We start from the raw sequence: 20,063 nt of genomic DNA, 5'->3' as shown, positions 1-20,063 counted from the left end.
GTAGGAGCATAACTTTTAGTACTATCACATTACAACAATACAAAGGAACATGTCGTGGCAAACATTGGTATCAAGTAATTAATTCACAATGCCAAGTGCAATATCTAACAATCAACCACCTAACGTACGTCACTCGCCCCCAGATGAGGCACCCTGTAAATACACAGTAACATAAAAGTGCTGCAATAAATTAAAATGTAGTTCTGCATACTTGTATTGGGTATCGCCCCTAAGGGAACAGTATCTAAATATAAATAAAAACACGTAAATCGGTCAGTAATTCCCAGTAGGACCAGCAAACTGCAATTTGTATCTGGAATGTGTTATAAATGGCAATAATCAATGCTGTACGAGAATAAAGTTAAATTGGCAAATAATTTAACACGGTCATATCGTTATTAGAGGGATGCAATAGACGTAGAGATAAATAAAACGAGTACATCACCTTTGTAATTGTCGAAGCTGCACTCACTATTCGCAACGTAAAGATTTACTTCTGGTCTCAACAAAAGCACACATACTTCTGCCGCATTCCCCCATTTTTTTTTAAACAAATCCTAGACGAAATTTGAACGTGCTCCGAGACGGGTCGATACGGATCATTAAGTTTCCTCGCATAGCTGGCATAGCGTAATATTTGACACTTTTATTGTAAATGGCTCATTTCAATGTAGAGCAGAGAAGAAAAAAACACGTGTTCCACGGAAACGAAACAAATCGCAATCTTGACCTTTTTCGTCGCGCCAGGCTCGGATTCGGGAATATTTAAATCGAATTTTAGCGGGCTAATTCGACGGTTCCATCACAATATAGAAATTAATAAACACAGCGGTAGTCGGCGGAACGGCGACTAGAAACGGCTGGACGGACGGACGAACTTGGGCGCCACCAAGAGAAAATCTCGCGCAAGAATCAAAAATGGCAAAAGATCCCCACACCATCAAGCGTTCACCTCATAAAGAAATCGTTGGGGAAGTGGTGGACGGAAAATCCAATTCTTCGCTGCATTCACTACGAAAGCGAACCAGGTTCGGTTTTTAATTAGTCACTCGTCCTGCCATTATCTGGGAAAAATTAGCGCATCCGGAGACACCTCTCACGACTGTTTTTGATAAGGTTCACTGCAGTTCAAACGGCAGTGTTTAATTTAAAGACTGTTAATGTGGAAATGCGCTTTTTACAAATTATTTACGATTACCTACTTTTTAGCGCATTTTTGCAAGTTTATTTGTAAAAAGTAGCTTTTAATCTCACTTTGGCTGGCTGGCTGGCTGGCAGCAAATGTGGGCGCGTAGAAGAACTCTTGTAGAAAGGCAACGGGTGTACGTGCATCTACAAGGTAATTTGTCAACCTTGAGGATAGGGCTACATGATGTGGGGTTGGCGTCATCCTCGAGTGAAGTTTACCCATCTTCCTATCATCTACTACAGTTTTGGTCCGATTCTTTTCAAATTGGTGTCGTCGGAAAGATGTTGTAAAGGCCCACAACTCCTGCGTGGAGGAATTTTGTTTTTTGTCCTAGGGGCGAAATTAACGACCTTTTGCATGGTGCGCGCGCGCGTCTTCGAGAGGTAGTCAACTTCGGGCACCTTTTACCTTCCGTTGCGAATTTTGTCACGCGTAAATCTCGAATCGCTGTCTCTCATTCTCGTGTCGCCAATAGAAGCTCGAGCAACGAGAAGTCGGAAGTGGGTACCAACAAAGGGAATGTGGTAGCCCCCGTAACGATCCCCCCGATGGTGGAGTCAAATCTTCAAACGCGAATTGCGGGTGAACGGGACGTCGGAAGTGGGTATTTGGGATCAGGTGTCCTAGACAACGGCGTTACCATGGATTTGTTCCCCCGCATTCTCCATCTCGAAGTAGTACTCGTGTAAGTGTTCAATCCACCAAACGCGTGGATCGCCTGTAAGAAGCAAATTATTCTCAACCACCTATATCAACACTGTCCATCGGCAAACGATTTTTGTAATGCCCTACAGTGGCATACCAGTCACATTCGCAAGTTTTTAGATAGAAGGCTCTGGATAAATAATTGACTACAAAAATAAACATCAATTTCATGATGGATAATCGTATCTTTATCTTCATTCTTCTACTTATCGGCATTGCAGAACTGCTACCCGGCGACGATGACGGTAACTAAATATTTTTTCGTACAATATGTTTGAATGTAAGATTTTCAGACCTCTTGCCAACGTTCCCCTCGATAGCGACCACTTCCACAATTGCGCCGCCGAAGAGGTGCGAAGGGGAGCTAGCGATTAAAAGATGGTAAATTCGCTCGATTTGCCTTTTATGATTTGCTCAATTTCTCGTATAGCCAGGACGTGCGTTCCCCTAGCGACGATCCCAATTGGAAGTGGCACCGGCGTAATAAATACGTCGTACAGGGAACTCTAGAAGCGGCCTGTGATCCAGCCGATTACGTATTCAACTGGACTCTAATTAATGCGGATAAAAATAGTAAGTGTGGCCTTCGGGGTTGTTGGTTGTTGATTATGCGATTTTAGTGCCCAGAAAGAGGCGAGTACGGGCACTTCCCCAGTTTTGGAATAGGTCGCTTGTTATTATCAATCCATTCGAGATAGACGTCGGGACGTATCACGTTAAGCTTGAAGTTAAGCAGCTAAGTACCAACCAAGACAGATACGCTTATGTAAATTCCCATCGAGTGTGTATCGAGTGTGATTTTATTCCTTTGCAGTGTTTGGTTACCATTGTTTCGTGCCCACCACGTGCAATTATTGACCTAATGTACTACAAAGACTTTAGGAGACTAGAACAGAAGCAACGAGTTAGAGCCGATATGTCGATCAATTTCGATAATCCACCTGGGTATGAACATAGTGGTCTATCATTTGATTGGACTTGCGAAGACTTTGAAGATAACAAGGATAAGGATATAATATGTATATGTTGTCTTAAAAATAACGCTCACCAAACTAGTGAGATCCCTTAGGTATTAAAGCTGCAAGTTTTGATATTAATACTTTTTAGCTGCGACACTTTATTTATACACATACACCTTCCCCAAGAGGTACTATGTAATGAATGTTGGAGCAAAGGCGATGTATACTCTCACCGTTACCACCAGCGGTGGTGGTCAAAGCTTTCTACCTTTCATCGTATCCTTACCATCATCTCTAACTGATACTGATAGGTTTATAAAGTGAGTATAGAAAATGCGGCAATCTGAAAGCATCGAATTGAGTTGTGTTTTTTAAGATGTGTAAAGAATTGTTTCGGAGTAAGTAACTGTCAGGAGTCGATAATATTGAAGAGTTACGGCAATGTGCCGAATTTATTTTATGGATGGCATACTGATAAAGAGGGAGAATTCGAAGGCCTGACGGCGGCCTTAAAACGGGCTAATCGGCGTATTCACTCAATAACGGGCACGGTGCTCATAGACTATATGGAGGAGGTAAAGTTGGAGATTCCGGCCCACACATTCAAACCCGGTACCGAGTTGGTAATATGGACGGAATGGAACGGTATGTTTAATTGTAAAGTGGTATGGTTATTCCGTCAGTACGGCGAATCGAACGTGGTGGTTGGGGAAAGGGGGAGTGTAAACGCCCCCAGTACATTGTTAAAGGTATTATTTCAAACTTTTCCCTATAACCGTTAGTTTTCGGGAAAAGCCAAGAGAACTATGGGTCCGTGAAGTTAGCAGAACATTGAAGGCACAAATGTCGAAACTAGGTGGGTTGGTTAGTGCTTCGTTTGTGCCGTAAAAACTTTGCCAGCAAAACATAGGTACCGTTTGGAAATTATTTCGATTTTTAGAGGTTCTGCTAATAGGCCAGTCATTGAGGATTTTTACCTGGAAATAACTCGGGAAGGACAGAAATTTTGTATGCTTGAGTACGTAGAACTAAAATTCATAAAATGCACATGCCGCCAGGGCCGCCATCTTGCCAAGATGGCTGTCAAAAGCGGTTTTCCGCCGATATCTCCAAAACTGCGCATTTTACGAGAAAATATGCGGTGAGCAAAATTAAAGAAACGAAAATTTCCTACAAAAAATGTAGTTAGCAGTATTTTCACTAAAGTTAGCCCTTACGCAGAAATTCAGAAATTTTTAATAACCAGTGGCGTATGTTTTATCCAAATAATTCATTAATCATTTAATTAATTAATCAAATTGATTAATCAATTAGTCTATGATCAATTTTAAGATTTTATTTTAGTCGTCGCAATCTTCTATGGTGATAGCATTGAATTTATAACTATCAGAAGCGCCGGTTAAATGGCAGGATATGTGACTGTTTTCAATAGTTTAAATTACAAGACGTAGATGTCTCTACCATGATAAATAATAATGTCAGTTTTTTTCCTTTGTTAATTATTATACAGGAATCTGTAATGAACCCACTATCTCGATTTGTAATTGTTGCATACAGAATTCTAGATACTTATAAGGCATTTATGTGGCACACAGGATGTTGAATGACGCAAGATAAACATTCTTCCTTTCATGAATCGTGACCTACTTAACATTCCTTAAGGAAGATTTAATTACATTTGAACAGGAAAGCAAAAAATACGCAGGCATCCTTGATCACTGTAACTGAAATTAAATGTACCTACCTATCTATTCTTAATTTTTGTGTGTGTCGGTTAAACTACCTAGGACAGGGGTCGGCAACCTATTAAAACGGAATTTACAAAATTTCCCAGTTCTTAGAGCCACAAATAATTTTTGATTCAATATTATAGTTTTTGCTATATACAGGGTCCTGCAACAGTGCGTCGGTTTTTCCTACATAGCTGATAGATACCTGGTAAAAATATCGGTGCAAGTGTACTTTTGATACAAAATAAGATTAATTAAAAAGGCGAATTTCGAACAAATGAACTAATTTCTTTAGATAAATACGGAGAGCCGCAACTTATAGGTATCAAAAGAGCCGCAGGTTGCCGACCCCTGATCTAGGATCACACGTCACACCTGGCAATTTTGATACAAAATAAAAAGGTCGTTAACCTCTTTTCTTTTAAATTCTGACGTTTGAAATTTGTTCTCAATGGTTAATCGATAACTTATCGATAATTATCGATTAATAGTCAGTCGATAAATTTAAAAAAAATGGTCGACTAATGGATAACACCGATCAATAAAAAAAGAATTTTTTGCGCATGGGATTTACATAATATATTCTGACTATAATAAGCAAAAATAAATAAAAAGTGCGATTAAGACTTCGAAAATATTTGCTTTTACAAAAGTTACAGCGATTTGATTGAAAGCTTTCAGGGGCGAAAATTAAAGCTGGAATCTTTGTTTTCACTCAAAAAAAAAGAAAAATGGAGGGTGATATTTTTCCGCGGTTACTTAGCAAAGAGGAAAAAAAATCCTGGAACAGTTTTAAGGCAATAGTCCATGGCTTCCCGTTCAATGTTTCCTGGGAAACCATAGAGCTGAAAATTATGACGAGCTGACAGGATTTGGTTTTGTATCATGGGGTATGGAATGTCTCTAAAGAATAAAGATGCACAGGTTACATTCTCATTTAGATCAATTTAAGGATAATATGGGAGCTTATTCGGAATAACAAGGACAACACTTTGTCAAGACAATGGAATTTAGGCACCTTCCCAAGGCCAGGAAGCTGGAAGCATGATGGAAGATCATATTTGGGGGTTGATAAGAAAAACTTCAGTTGAACATGACAAAAACAGCAAAACTGTTCCATTTTTAAACATTTAGACTCTAAGATAAACAAATTATAAATGTAGAAACGTTACCATTTAATAAATCATGCCTATGTAAGTAACATTTTATAGGTATTTTTATTTTTTGGTTTTTTGCATTTTTATCACACAAAAGCAAATACATAACCATTTTTTGTTCTAATTCTTATTTGTGGCTATAGAAGCAATAAAAATAAGGTATATATGTTCCATGCGCAAAAATCACCCTCCATTTTTCTTTTTTTTTGAGGGAAAACAAAGATTCCAGCTTTAATTTTCGCCCCTGAAAGCTTTCAATCAAATCGCTGTAACTTTTGTAAAAGCAAATATTTTCGATGTATTAATCGCACTTTTTATTTATTTTTGGTTATTATAGTCAGAATATATATTGTGTAAATTCCATGCGCAAAAACTTCTTTTTTTGTTGATCGGTGTTATCCATTAGTCGACCATTTTTTAAAATTTATCGACTGACTATTAATCGATAATTATCGATAAGTTATCGATTAACCATTGAGAACAAATTTCAAACGTCAGAATTTAAAAGAAAAAAGGTAACGAGTTAACCTTTATTTATATATCATATAACTTGTAAGTATATCGCGTGCGTATGAAGTTCGTAATGTGCTTACTTATAAATTTATTAATATTCTCATTTGTGTCCTAGAGATTGGTCTCGGAACCTTACTGGGCGATTATTGGGTTGTGAAAGGACAAATCCGATGCTTGAATGAATCAACATTGACTGGTTGCAAAGTGAGCCGAATATATGGAGACGGCGGCACATTAACCAGCTTGTATGAAATAATTTGCACTTACAGCCTCAGTGAAAACGGCGGGGCTATACTTACAGTTTATAGGGAAGAGAATTCTTCGGGTAAACTGGACAAACTCGTCTCTTGAACAAAGATGTCATAACTTATAATTTTCCAGAATATCTTTTGGCCACCGGTTACAGTGGGCCTATACATGTGGCTGTTGCATACTACAAAGGCAAGAACTCACTTTTCGTTAAGCTACTGGATGTATCGGAAAGGCAGGCTTTTACTCGAGTTTATAGCGTTGATGGTGTAAGTAGAGCTCTTATTCTAAAAAAAAAGTTTTCAAATAATTGCAGATGCAACCGTACCCTTCCGATAAGACACCATTAGAAAGATTGCAATCGCTAAAGGCTGTGTATCTTCACGATCAAAATCCAATGAACGAATCGCTTCCTAGATTGTTAAGGAAACAAGATTATGAGGCAGCCATCCAAGTAATGCACCTCGTTATAGGAGCAATTGACGCCATTCCGTTACCCGAAAATAAAACGGAAGCGGCTCTTTTATATGAACCCATCGAAGAGCATTTGGTGTATCTTATGACTGGACTTCCTCAGGTTTTGTTGACTTGTTTTTAGTCATTTTCTTGTAAACAGTCAATTGGCAGCAAATTTTTTCGGTAGAACTATAAAGTGCTGCTTGTACCAGTCAGTCTTCTGCGCTAAAATGCGCCGTAAACAAAAATCTTGGCGCCATTATAGTGTTTCAGAAACACTATACAGGGTGTTTTTTTGGGAGCTTTAGTTAAACGATTCTGAGAAAGTAAAATAGGTAGGTTTTAAAAAATTTGTATTTGGGAGTTACTCCGAAGACCGAATCGATGTAAAATATTTTCAAAATGGACGCACTTCCGGAAATAACTTTTGAAAACGCTAAGTTAGACCCTCCACTTTTTAAAAAATTTTTATGGCTTAACCGTAATGGCGCTAGCTTTAATTCAAGTGGCGCAATTGAGCGCATAACCAAATGTATCAGGTGACCTAGTTACAAGGGACAAAATACGTACTGGGGGGGGGGGCTACGTTCACTTGGCCCCCCCAAATGTTTTTTCGGATTTCTAAAAAACGATAATGGCGCAAGAGTTATTATCGGTGGCGCATATGAGCGCATAACGAGCGCATTCATTTCAAAATAATACGACTATGAAATCTCTCAGTGGGGGGGGGGGGGAAGTTAACGGACCCGCATTGTTTCTACTCCGTGCGCAAATATTTAAATATCAAGATGACTGTTTGTTCCTAAATGTTAGATGTTTTACGTTTAGTTAGTCACATATTGTATTGTTTGGTCCATCAGTGTATTTTATATTATGTTTGTATGTAGAACTGGACGTGTCATAAACTAGACGGTATAGAATGACGAATAAATATTATTATTATTATTATTAATGAAATTCGCAGGTAGAACTTCATCTTATCGACGATCACTACCTGCTTCTTGGAGTGTTAAATCATGTGAGCAATTTAAACGAAAAGCTACTCACAGCCAAGGTGTTTAGCGGTATGGTCACGACGGCGCAACACATTGCCAATACGTTCAAGAAGTATTGGGCGGCCACCCTTTTGAAAGAAAAACTCAAGGGCGACTTTAGGAACATTATCAAGTAAGCTATTTTACATAATCATCTCTCGTTTAACATTTTTCACTAGGTACCTCATGGCGATCGTACTTAAGGCTATGGCGAATAAGATGGACGACCTCAAGGTGTCTAGGCCTGAACCTAACGCGAACTTTTCGCGACGAGACGACGCCTTCAATTTCGTGGACGACTCGCTGATTCTCGATCCCAAATATGAAGAGAAGCTTGCGCATGTGAGTGAAAACGTTGGACCAAAGCCCATTGATATTTGCCATTGTAGTACCAACGCATCAGTCGGGAAGGTATCGACGCCCTTTTAGAGGTTGCCCAGATCTACGGGCAGGACATGTTCCTTGGGGAGGATTTGAAAACGATAACATGGGAGGAAGCCTGTACTTTGAGTGTAGCTCGATGGAGTGCGAATCAAATACACGAAATAAACTATGCGGAAAGTCCCGCGACCGTAAATTTTGATAAAAATGCCTTTAACGTATTTAAAAGAACCGAAGTGGTTGTTGTGGTAGGTGGCACAGTAAAATCAGTTGGAGAGCGAATTATTGATTTGCAGATAATGAAATTTGTCAGTATCGATCCTTTGTGGTGGGATCTGGGCAGAAGGTTCATACGTCCGCCTTATTTAGTTATCAATTTGTTCGCCAAAAATGAAAAACTGCCGGCGGCGGAAGGCGGTATTATTGTCAAGTTTACGTTCTCACCTGAGAATATGACGCAAGCGAGTGGCGACTTTGTTGTACCTGAAAACCAAATGTACTGGTCCAAGGACATAAAAGAGAAGGCAATGATTATTCATCGCGTCGACGTTACCCACGGTACCGCTCTACTATATAAATTTAATTTGGAGAGTGACAGTCACGTTTTAAACGTAGGTAACACAGCTGTACCACTGCTGCTTATCATTGTCGAATTGTAGATTGTGACCACTGTCAATCGTCTGCCTTTGATTGACGATTTCGACAGAGCAAACGTTAAACAAGTCGGTAAGGATACCGGTCGTTTAGTTGAACGCTTCCCCAAAGAGTTCCTTTCATATGGTGATGCGTGGATTTACATTGCAGTGTTACCGTCCAAGGCAATGAGCAAAGACGAGGTAATTTTTCTCATCTCATTGGCTCGAGAGGCTTCCGAAATCTATTAAGGAACAATGCTCCATAGAAATTAAAAACGCACCACATTTGCAATGCGGTTTTCAAATTTCCATTCAGATTTAAGAATATCATTTATTCAACCTGTTAAATTGTGATACTCTGTGAAATGCCCAAACTGCTCCACACTTATTTTAAATCCCAAAACCTCGAACTTTCCCTATTTCAATAAAATTCGACAAATTAAATAGCTACCATTACAAGATGGTTCTCCTCAATTTTTTTAATGTTACAGGAGACGAGAGCAAAACTTAATGTGAGTTATACTGTGGGTCTATTAACATCTGGGTGCATGTATTGGTCGTTTCCTATGACGGAATGGATTCCGCATGGTTGTTCAGTAAGTAAATGTTCACCCGAAAAGTGCATCAGCATTTTATTTTACACGCAGGCATCCGGTGACATTAGCGACACTGAAGTCGAGTGCGTTTGTGATCATCATTCGATGTTCGCTCCGCTGGTGCTGCCACCATCAGTCATATCGATACCGTATGTGCCACCGGTGAAATTTTATATTGAGATGCAAACGTGCGACGTCATATTTGTGTTTGTGTTGATCAGCGTCTTTATATATTGCTGCGTTTTGTGCTTGGGATTTTCGAGCACAAAAATTGTGCAAAAAAAGGTAGGATATTATGAATGGACTGTAGAAATACCAGGCCTATATCAACGATCAGCATTATTTTGTGCTAGTATAATATACAAAGCCCTATTAAACATATCTGTACCTGAGAGCCAAACTGTATTAACTCCATTTTTTTTCAAATCGGTATTAATTAAGTTCTCTTCCTACTAAACGAGACTCGCTTTTTCACATGGAATATAGTATTATAATATACTTTTGAAGTTGGCCAAAGTTAAACAGTGTTATATCAATAACCTTTTCCGAGCAAAATAGTTACTGTTAAAGAAACTTACATGTGTGGATATGATACAGTTTTCAGTGCGTTGATGTTGTGTAGAAGTGCACGTGTGTTTTTTACTCTGCGAAAAAATGGCAAATATATAGGTCAAGAAAAATATTGGAAGTCGCTTTTTTACACCTTGCAATCATTAAAAATAATTTTAAAAAAATTTCAGAATACATTAGTATTTTATTGTCCATATTAACTCCATTTTCATTTTTCAAAAAAGTATTTAATACAGTTTGTAATTCGAAGTATTAGGGCCAAATGGTATTAACTCCATTTAATTGACTTTTTAATAACTTTTTTTGGCAAAAATAATGAAAATTTTAGAAAATTAGAAAAGGGATAATTTAAGGACATCCACATTTTATTTTTGAGTTTAATTTCTTTTTTAATAGTTATTAAATAAATATTGTAACGTGATTTATAAATTCGGGTTCGATTTATATCAATATTTATTAAACAAAACTAAAACACTATAAAAACTGTACAATTTATATCGACTATTTATATCACACACTTCGCAATTTATATTTCCGCGCTCGATGTTTCATCCGTACTCGATCTCGTTCGGTAGTAAAACTGCTTGCGATGTTCGGTCCGCAACCATTTATACACGCAAGCAATGTAAGTCCAGAACACCCGCGTAATTACCGGATAAGTCTCGAATATTCCTATACAAATCCCACTATCGCGCGCGTAGAAAATTCCAGAGAGCCAAAGGCGACGTCATGTCTGGAGCGTTTCCGTTACAATATTTTGTATTAATTTTAATGTCTTATAAATTTTCAAATCGCTCTGCTGTAAAATTTAATTTTTTTGAGTTAATACAGTTTGGCTCTCAGGTACAGATATATTTAAACGTATATTATACGTATAAAACATTAAAAAATATATTCTTTTTTATGTAATTAGCAGCGAAATCGATGCGTACATTTTGAGTTTAGTGGGTAGTATTTTGAAACCAACGTAAAATTAAACCATTAATATTTTTTTATTATAAACGCGTAAAATTGCTATGCAAGATAGTTACATTATTCATATAAAATATTTATAAATATACATATTTTGTTATGGGATTGATGTTTTTTGAAAAAATTTGTGACCCTTTCCTACAATCATTATTTTCACCATTAAATCATTCATTCTTATCAGAGGAGGTCACCTAGCTAAAGTTTGTTAATCACTAATCCAAAACTCTGCCCTTCATTAGTACTGTTATTAAACCAAAAAGTGAAAGGCGACTTCAACCTCACTAGAAACGCCGACCAGTGGCAATCTGTTATGGTCCTTTGGCATTTCAGGTTTATTATGGTGGCGATAACGTAATTTCGGACCGATTCGCCTACCTAGTTTGCGTCAAAACCGGCTCCTATTCCAACACAACTTCAAATATCGGAGTGAAATTTATAGGAAGCAACTCCACTAGCAGAGTAAGAGCTCGCTCTTGTTTTATGTTGGACTAATCTTTAACGATGCCATAGATGCACATAATTAACTATCCGGATCCCGACTTTAAGTTGTTGCGGTTGGACAACGAGGATTGGTTCGTGTTGACCTCCGAAAATTATTTAGGGGAGCTTACGGAAGTGATGTTGTGGCACGACTGCGTCGGTTCGAGTCCCGATTGGTAAGTGCGCGACGATCTCCAAGCTTCGAGCTAAAATGGACCAGGTTTTGCGAGTATGTTTCAGTCGTCGATCTCCAAACACGACAAGAGTACTGTTTTTCAATACACAAATGGATTTCTGTGGTGCTGTCTAAGCAGCGATTCCTTGTTGCAAAAGTATCTTCGACGCTGACTGAACGATTGAACACCAGTAACATGTATCGACGACTCTTGGACGCTATGAAGGATCACACCTGGAATATTCTTCAATCGTAAGTTTCCCGTTGGTCGTCCTAATTCGCACGTATCTTTAGATTTCAGGATAGCGATTTATCATATACTAAGCGAATCACGCTGATGCTTTCAATTGTGCTTACAACGTTTTCTTTCGCACTTTGCGCGTATGGTACTCCGTCATTTCACAATTATGATGTTCTCGATATTGGACACATCGATTTTTATCCTTCAATTGCGATCGCCGCCGTCTGTAGTGGAACTGGTTCATTCTTCGTGCATTTAGCGTACGTCATGCTATTTAGGTATCGATAATCGACAGCCGATACTCAATTATTAATTATCATTGATACCTTTCAGGAAAGCATACTATAGAAATGTGATGACCGGGGAGACGTTCCTTTTTAAAGTCGCCTGGTAAGTGAATAGCAGATGGAAGCTCTCATCTTACTGTTTCACGTATAGGACACTTTTAATTCTAACAATATTAGCGGCATCGACGTTTTTGACGTTGTGCGGCTTTTTTGTCGGCGTTGTGTCGTCGACGCTTTGGACTTACTCTTCGATCGCGGCTTTAATACAAGCGATCGCGCTGCTTGAAGGCATTTACGTGGTATTCCGAAATCTCGTTTTCCCTAGTCCCACCAGGGTGAGTGCACTTTGCTCAAATGGACTGCGCGTGCCAATGCTAAATATTTCAGCTTAGTGATCGTGTCAAGCTGGCAAACGCGGTGGTGGACGAAGCCGAAAATCAACGAAATACGTTGTTTGAGAAGTTTGGTGATTTTCTATTTCGACCCTTTCTTAAAGATAAATATCGTGCGTTAACAAACGAAGAGTGGCGGGTAATACATGATTTCCATAAACCCTAGGCGTTGGTGGCCCAAAAACCTTTTAGTGCCATAAAATCTACCGGGATGGGGAGTAATTACGATACTGTCGTATTGAACGTTAATTAAATAACTTTTAAGTTCAAACCGACCCAAAGACGAACTTTCGTTTTCAGCCCCCCCCCCCCCCCCCCCCCCCCCCATTTTTTTATGACCACTTGTTTGGACGATGTGTCATCAACGCTTAAAAGTACCTGAGTTACTATTCTTTGCCTGTATCATCCACATTTCAGTATAAGAAACAGAGAGAGTTGGAGAGAAAGGATCACATCAATCGTATTACCGACGCATTAATTTATGTTCCATTTATGATCTTATTGTTTATAATTATCTTCTTTTACCGCGACAGCATGAGAGCCATAAGCAATAATGACATACGAGACATCTTCTCTGGTCATGCATATCCAGGCACCGCATCGCTTGCTTCCATTAACAACACAGAAGGGTAGGTGACTATTTTTTCAACTAGCTTATCATGGATACAAACCGAAATTTGCAGATTCTACGCTTACATAACCAACTCTCTTTGGGAGAACGCATTCACGAAGTCATGGTACGGAATGGAAGATATCGCACAAGTGAAAATGATCAAAGGGTTGGATAACGTCGTGTTAGGGGCGGTACGACTTCGCCAACACAGGCTGGCGAACCCCTGCTCTATACCTTCCTCATTCGCAAAATCGAATCTCACTTGCGTCCCAACTTACACCCACGCCGATTTGGACCAGAACGATTACTCGAGAGCTTGGGGTCCCAACAAGCCCACCGCAAGTCGAGTTAATCCCTGGAGATGGGCGACAGAGGCGATGCACATTTTCGGTGCGTATTTTCCCCATTTTTTTACTAGATCTAAAATTGAAAAGCTCAGGCAAAAGGTCTAACTACGCATCCGGCGGTTACGTCATGGATTTAAGCGAGCAAAAAGGCATCACCGGCGAAATGATCGAGTCCATAACAACTTACAATTGGATCGATAAGCAGACTAGGCTGTTGGTCATCGAATTTCTGGCCTATAACGCCAACTACAATGTATTTCATTTTGTCAAATTGGTCATTGAGAAAACGGCGTCTGGTTACTGCGATCCGACAATGAAGGTAGGTTAAACTTCTAAGCATGTGTTGCAATGTCCCGTAGTTCTCTCATCACTCAATTTTTTTTGACAAGTATGAGACTTAGGACCCTGGCATGATGATGCGTAGGAATCCTGAGAACATACGATCTTTTTCTCAATAGAACATACCTAAGTACCCAGAGACTCTGATACTCTTATGATCTAGGGTAGGGGTCGGCAATCTGCGGCTCTTTTGGTATAAAGTTGCGGCTCTCCGTATTTATCTAAAGAAATTGGTTCGAAATTCGCCTTTTAATTAATATTATTTGTTTACGAAATCAAAAGTAGGTACACTTGCAGTAAATAATTACCTAATTTGTGCCACTTGTTTACTTTCTGATATTCTTTTGTTTTTTTATTATAGCCAGCCTACTCCGTCGATGTATAAACACGTAATTAATTAATGAGTAGGTACTTTGTGAAAAATATTGAATAACAAAAACTGTGGGGTTTAAGCACAGGGCACCCCTTATAAACTTTGAAGAGAAAACAAAAGACAATCGAATAGCGAAATAAAATAATGGGAGTTCCATTTGAAAAAGAACTTTACACTTTGAACAAATGGCTTTGAAACAAGTAAAAATATGCAGGATGTTCTATTTAAAAAGATCATTTATTGATATCGTAAAAATGGGACACCCTGTACATTCAAAAATAATTTCTGTAGATATTTTTTACCAGGTATCAGCTATGTAGGAAAAACTGACGCATTGTTGCAGGACCCTGTATATAGCCAAATACTATAACATTGAATCAAAAATTTTTTGTGGCTCTTTAAAAATTGGGAAATTTTGTAAATTGTAATTTTTGGCTCTTCCGTATCAATAGGTTGCCGACCCCTAATCTAGGGTCAAGTTCGGAGATCCTGAAACGTATACCTACATCTTCCAAAGATTATAAAGATTTAAAAAACCTTACTACCATAAGGCACTGCGACCTCCGAAAGTTGAGACTTCCAAGAGTCTGATGTTTGGGAAGACAGTGTTTATAAAAGTCAATGATTGACGCTATGACACATACAGGGTGGCCATTTGAAAACGAAACAGAGCCTATTTTGGGGACCTCAAAGCATTTACGAAAAAATCCGCGGACTCGTCAATTTTTGATCCAAGGAGGAACCATTTTTTTGCTAGTTTCGCCCCCCCTGGGGTCAAAGCCATAGCGGGGGTCACAAGTTCCACCAAAATTTTAAATCGAATGAGGGGTCGAGTGATACCTTATTTTAAAGGTATTTTTATGTAGATTATAACTCTTAAGATTTACATCAATTTTATTTTAAGTGCTTAAAGCTAAAATCAATCAAGTAAATGTTGAAAATGTTGGCCTTCGACTTCCATACAATAATACAGGTTTTGTTCAAACCTTTCCCGTACATTTGCAAAAACTTCTGGGGTGATTTGACGACATTCATCAATTATTCTTTGTTGCAAGTTGTCTAACGATGTTGGCTGACTAGCATACATTTTAGTTTTTAAATGGCCCCATAAGAAAAATCTAACGCACTTAAGTCCTGGAAACGTTTGGTCCCAATATTGACGAACCTTTGCAGCATAGTGGGGTGGCGCACCATCTTGATGGAATACTAGACGATTTTCCAAGTACTCGTTATTTTCTAGTATCTCCACTAATGCTGGATGAATCGTATTTTCTAATAACTCCAGGTACATCTCTCCTGTTAGATTGCCAGGTAAAAAGAAGGGGCCTAGGATGTGGTTACCAAAAATGCCAGTCCAAACATGTTCTGGGATTTGATTCAGCCCAATAGCAACAGCAAACTTTTTTTTCATAAGAAAATGTAGACACGTTTTTATAACTTTTATTAGCCCCTGTATCGGCTAGGCAAATTAGTAGCGATTTAAAACTTAAGGGTTATAATCCACATAAAAATACTTTCAAAATAAGGTATCACTCGACTCCCCATTCGATTTAACATTTTGGGGGCGGTCGTTACCCCCGCTAGGGCTTTGCCCTTAGGGGGGCGAAACTAGCAAAAAAATGGTTCCCCCTTGAATCAAAAATTGACGGGTCCGAGGATTTTTTCGTAAAGGTTCCCAAAATAGGCTCTGTTTCGTTTTCAAATGGCCACCTTGTATAAGGCTCTGATGCTTTGAGAGCTTGCGGTCTTGTGATTGAGACGCCTTAGATCTATACCTTGACATTAGAACGCGAAGGCTTAGAATACGAAACTGAAGAAAAAAGGCAGAATCTATTTTATGGAATGGTCTTGTATCTTTGATCGTATTGTGTACAAAGTAATCATGCATGGTGATTGTTATAAACATTTGGGGGAGAATTGATCCCTTTTTTTTAAAGCAAAGCAACCTTTGGTGGTAATTGGTTACTGCTGTGTTGGGGCATGCTTCATACACCTCCAGACCTCTTGTTAGAGTCTGTCTCAAAACGTTTCCCCTCAGAACCCTCGTGTGTGGAATATGTTCCAGGAAAAACAGATACGATGGCCTTCTCTTAAAAGCTTTCGGGAAACGGTAATTCATTATTTTTGTGCTGGGGAGTATTCTATACCCCCAGTCCCCTCTTTCCCATTGCAAAACGTTTAGACTAAATTGGGAAATCCTCCAGGGAAAGGAGATTAAAGGCCAATTCATACTATAGCTCAGTTGACGCTCAAAATATTGTAACATGCTATTTCGATAGGAATATTCACATTTAACGGTCAGGTCACGGTCGGAACATGTTCATAGAAATACACGCTACAATATTTGACCGGACCGTGATCTGACCGATAATGTGAATTAGCCTTTAATGACCATTTTTCGAAAGCAACTGAAATCGACTCTTTCTGTGCTTGGGCGGTCCCCCAGGTGCTACATTCTTCCCCAAAACGTTCAACACTTAATCCTAATCAATAAAAACCATTATTATTATTATTATTATACTATTATACTCTGAAACCCACTTTTATAAACATAGTGGGGGAAAACGTGACACACGGAGGGATATGGAATACTTACTTCCGGGAAAAAGGGAAATGTGATGACTCTTTCCCGAAAGCACAGATCTACACATACACAGATTGCTAACCTTATGCATTTTTTGGGAAACAAATTTAGGTATACTTAAAAGCGCCCTCTATTGCGGAGCAGTATAAACATGTATCGTTTAAAACTCTAATATGACGCTTATGGATTTATGCGTTAGATGTCGCTGAAACAAAATTAAAGCGCTAAAGTTTGCACAATTCGAATTCCTTAATATTCGTATTATTACAGTGGTATGATATGATAGGAGGTACGTTGAGCCATAATTGTTTAATTTAACACTGCAGCTACTCATTCGTCGTAAGGGAGTTATTAAAAGCGGGTCCCTGTGGTCACAGATACACACGAACATAGGGCAGGTTCTTAAAGAATCGTGAAGGTATTTTGAAGTTGGCGGAAAGTATTTGCGGCTTTAAAGGTTTTGACAGATTGCTAACTGCAAAGGCATACTTACAAACTATGTATATCTCTGCCATCATTAACGTTACACTCTTTACCACGCCGATAAGATATAAGATGTTATTTTCGAAAAGTTGATAGTTTTCGAGTTGTAAGCACAAAACTGCTAAAAGAAATATCTTTTTCAACTTTTTTGTATTTTTTTCAATGTTGCGTCATGAAATTTTGTTAGCAAACCTCAGATTCGGATTCAGCACCCCAAAAAACATATAGAATCAAAGAAATCAAAACTACCCCACAACTTTCCTGGCAAAAATACAATTAAACTGCTTTACCGCTTTAAATTTTTTGCAGCGACATCTAATGCATAAATCCATAAGCGTCATATTACAGTTTTAAACGGTACATGTTTATACTGCTTCGCAATAGAGGGCGCTTTTAAGTATACCTAAATTTGTTTCCCAAAAAATGCATAAGGTTAGCATTCTGTGTATGTGTAGATCTGTGCCGAAAGCAATTGCAATCATAGGTTTCGGGAAAAGGTAATCGATTCCTTCTGTCCCGGATGGGGCTTTTCAGACCATTTTCTTAGACTCGCTTGCACTGCAGAAAGTGCTGGGAAGCGTGTAGATGGTTTATAAAAGATCCAAGGAAGAGGAACTATATCTGACAATCTCATTTAAGAGCGTTCTAGCGCCTTCAGAGCTTTAGAGATTAGATTATATTCATTTGACTTCTGATCCGTCTATCTTTGCAGATATTCTCACTGAGACTGTTTACGACAAATCGCGCCGCAGAGCTCCTTTTCTACGCCTTAATAGTCCTCAGTGTTATGTTCGCCTTGGCGTTCATTTACAACGTAATGAAAAGGATACTGACCAAAACGTCCGCCATCAAATTGTGGGATATCGTGGACTGCGTGATTATCGTTTTGGTCGTAGTGAATCTAATACTATTCTTCATACGACTCTACTGGCTTATGACTCTGTTTCACAAGATGGAATCGGTTAGGCCCGACGAGTACATAAACTATTACGATTTGCTGTACGTCGGAGAGCAGCTGTTCGTTGTGGAAAGCTTGACGCTGTTTTTTATTACGTTCCGGATATGGAAGATGTTGGACTTTGTAGGGATTTGCGGGACTTGCATGCGCACCCTAAGAGCCGCCCTTCCCGAACTGTTATCCGTGGGGTTAGTGCATTTGATAATACTGATATCTTGGGCGCTAATGTGTCACATGATATTCGGAAAGAGCAGCAACTCGTTCCGCGACTTCCAAACCTCGCTCGCAACAATAGTGCTATTCACCAAGGACAGAAGCCACCTCGAATATCACCACTTTTGGAACGTGTACGGCGCGTTTATGATCTACATTTACACGATCGTCACTCTGATCATGTTCGGATTTTACTTCGCGATTATCCGAGCGTACTACAGCAGGTGTAAGAAACGCGACTCGGGAATTGTAGAATTTTACTCATTTCACATGTACATCCGCGACAACTTCTGGGTTTGCGTAACCAAAATTAAGAAGGTTGTGCAAGCCTTTCGCCTGAAGGCAGGCGCGGACTCGGAATCTCCACCGGTTAAACCGTCGAGTAGAGTTTATCCGAAGGGAGTCGCGGATCGTTACGGTGACGTCGTCGCGGTCTCTGGGTTTGACATTCAGGCAATGTCGCTTGCCGCTAGAGCGTGCCTACACAACATGGGATATAAAAATAAAGGCGTCGATCAGTCTGTTTTGATGAGGAAAATATTGTACCACGTCGGTTATCGTGCGATGGTCCAAAGCCCGAGGTACCTCTCCTTTAGATCGCTGCATAGAGATCCGAGCAACATGCTCGTGAGTGAGGCGAAGATGGTCGCGATGGAACGAATTGTGGCCGGTTTGCTTGAAAAGGGCGAGCGAGAGCGTTCGGATGATACGTCAATTGTGGATGATGGAGAAAGGCAAGCTCAAACGTTAGATGAAATGCTCTACGCAATTAAACTAATTTCAAAAGTAATTTCCAATATATCTCTAGTCAAAGTAATTGTTAGGCAGAAAAAACCTAAGCGTTATTAGTTTTACAGTTGTATTTTTTGATTACTTCCGATTGTTTGTTTGTAAAGCGTTCGATTGTTATTTGTAAAACGTGTAATAAAAATGATTCCCTGACCAGTAATAATCAATATGATTTTTGCATTACGATTAATTACTTTGGGTTCTCCCCACATCCACCCTAGTATAATTTTGGACTTTTTGATAACCTTGTTTCAAGTGCTCTCCAATTTTCCAGAACACTATAGACACTTGAAGCGCTACTTAAAGCTTTCTGGTGACTTTCTTTATCTTCCTTTAAATTCATTTTATGGCAATCTACGACACTTTAACATGTTTCCAAATCGACCTAAGAAAGCCCTGTAGCTTTTCTGGTGATTTTGGGAGACTTAAGTGGCTTGCGAGTATTAATATTCGCTATGCTGCCCTTTAGAGCTTTACAGCAGTCCTTTCCAGAACATTTTATACATTTTTAAACTTGCCTGGCACCTAAAAGTGCACGAAATGTCCGTGGAAGATCTAAATGTGTTTGTTTTTACAGATTCTGGAAAGCATTGAATAAGTAATGATAATAATTACATCAAAAATATGAATAATATACTAGTCC

At 39.0% G+C, this 20,063-nt stretch overlaps 1 protein-coding gene across 1 annotated transcript; it reads left to right on the top strand.

Moving 5' to 3' along the window:
- The first annotated feature begins 1,717 nt into the window (after window positions 1-1,717).
- LOC116180132 lies at window positions 1,718-19,569 on the top strand. Its single transcript, XM_031499990.1, has 28 exons — window positions 1,718-2,139; window positions 2,188-2,275; window positions 2,325-2,467; window positions 2,515-2,660; window positions 2,709-2,949; window positions 3,002-3,173; window positions 3,230-3,498; window positions 6,369-6,578; window positions 6,635-6,771; window positions 6,819-7,079; window positions 7,923-8,125; window positions 8,172-8,334; window positions 8,382-8,621; window positions 8,670-8,984; window positions 9,033-9,209; window positions 9,500-9,604; window positions 9,656-9,889; window positions 11,477-11,605; window positions 11,657-11,802; window positions 11,847-12,053; window positions 12,096-12,320; window positions 12,376-12,432; window positions 12,481-12,664; window positions 12,717-12,860; window positions 13,139-13,350; window positions 13,405-13,724; window positions 13,774-14,000; window positions 18,173-19,569. Exons 1-28 carry the CDS (start codon window positions 2,064-2,066, stop codon window positions 19,478-19,480), a joined length of 6,339 nt encoding a protein of 2,112 aa, XP_031355850.1. The 5' UTR covers window positions 1,718-2,063; the 3' UTR covers window positions 19,481-19,569.
- The last annotated feature ends 494 nt before the right edge of the window (window positions 19,570-20,063 follow it).

The sequence above is a fragment of the Photinus pyralis genome, unplaced genomic scaffold (assembly GCF_008802855.1).
Source record: "Photinus pyralis isolate 1611_PpyrPB1 unplaced genomic scaffold, Ppyr1.3 Ppyr1.4_LG9, whole genome shotgun sequence".
NCBI classification, from domain to species: domain Eukaryota; kingdom Metazoa; phylum Arthropoda; class Insecta; order Coleoptera; family Lampyridae; genus Photinus; species Photinus pyralis.
Note: the sequence above shows the minus strand (reverse complement) of the source record. Positions and strands in the feature narration are given on the sequence as shown.

Coding starts and splice junctions, on each gene's coding strand:
- LOC116180132 (XM_031499990.1), top strand. CDS start 2,064: ATGATGGATAATCGTATCTTTATCTTCATTCTTCTACTTATCGGCATT. Junction 2,661..2,708: donor ACCAAGACAGATACGCTTAT/GTAAATTCCCAT, acceptor ATTCCTTTGCAG/TGTTTGGTTACCATTGTTTC. Junction 8,622..8,669: donor GAACCGAAGTGGTTGTTGTG/GTAGGTGGCACA, acceptor ATTGATTTGCAG/ATAATGAAATTTGTCAGTAT.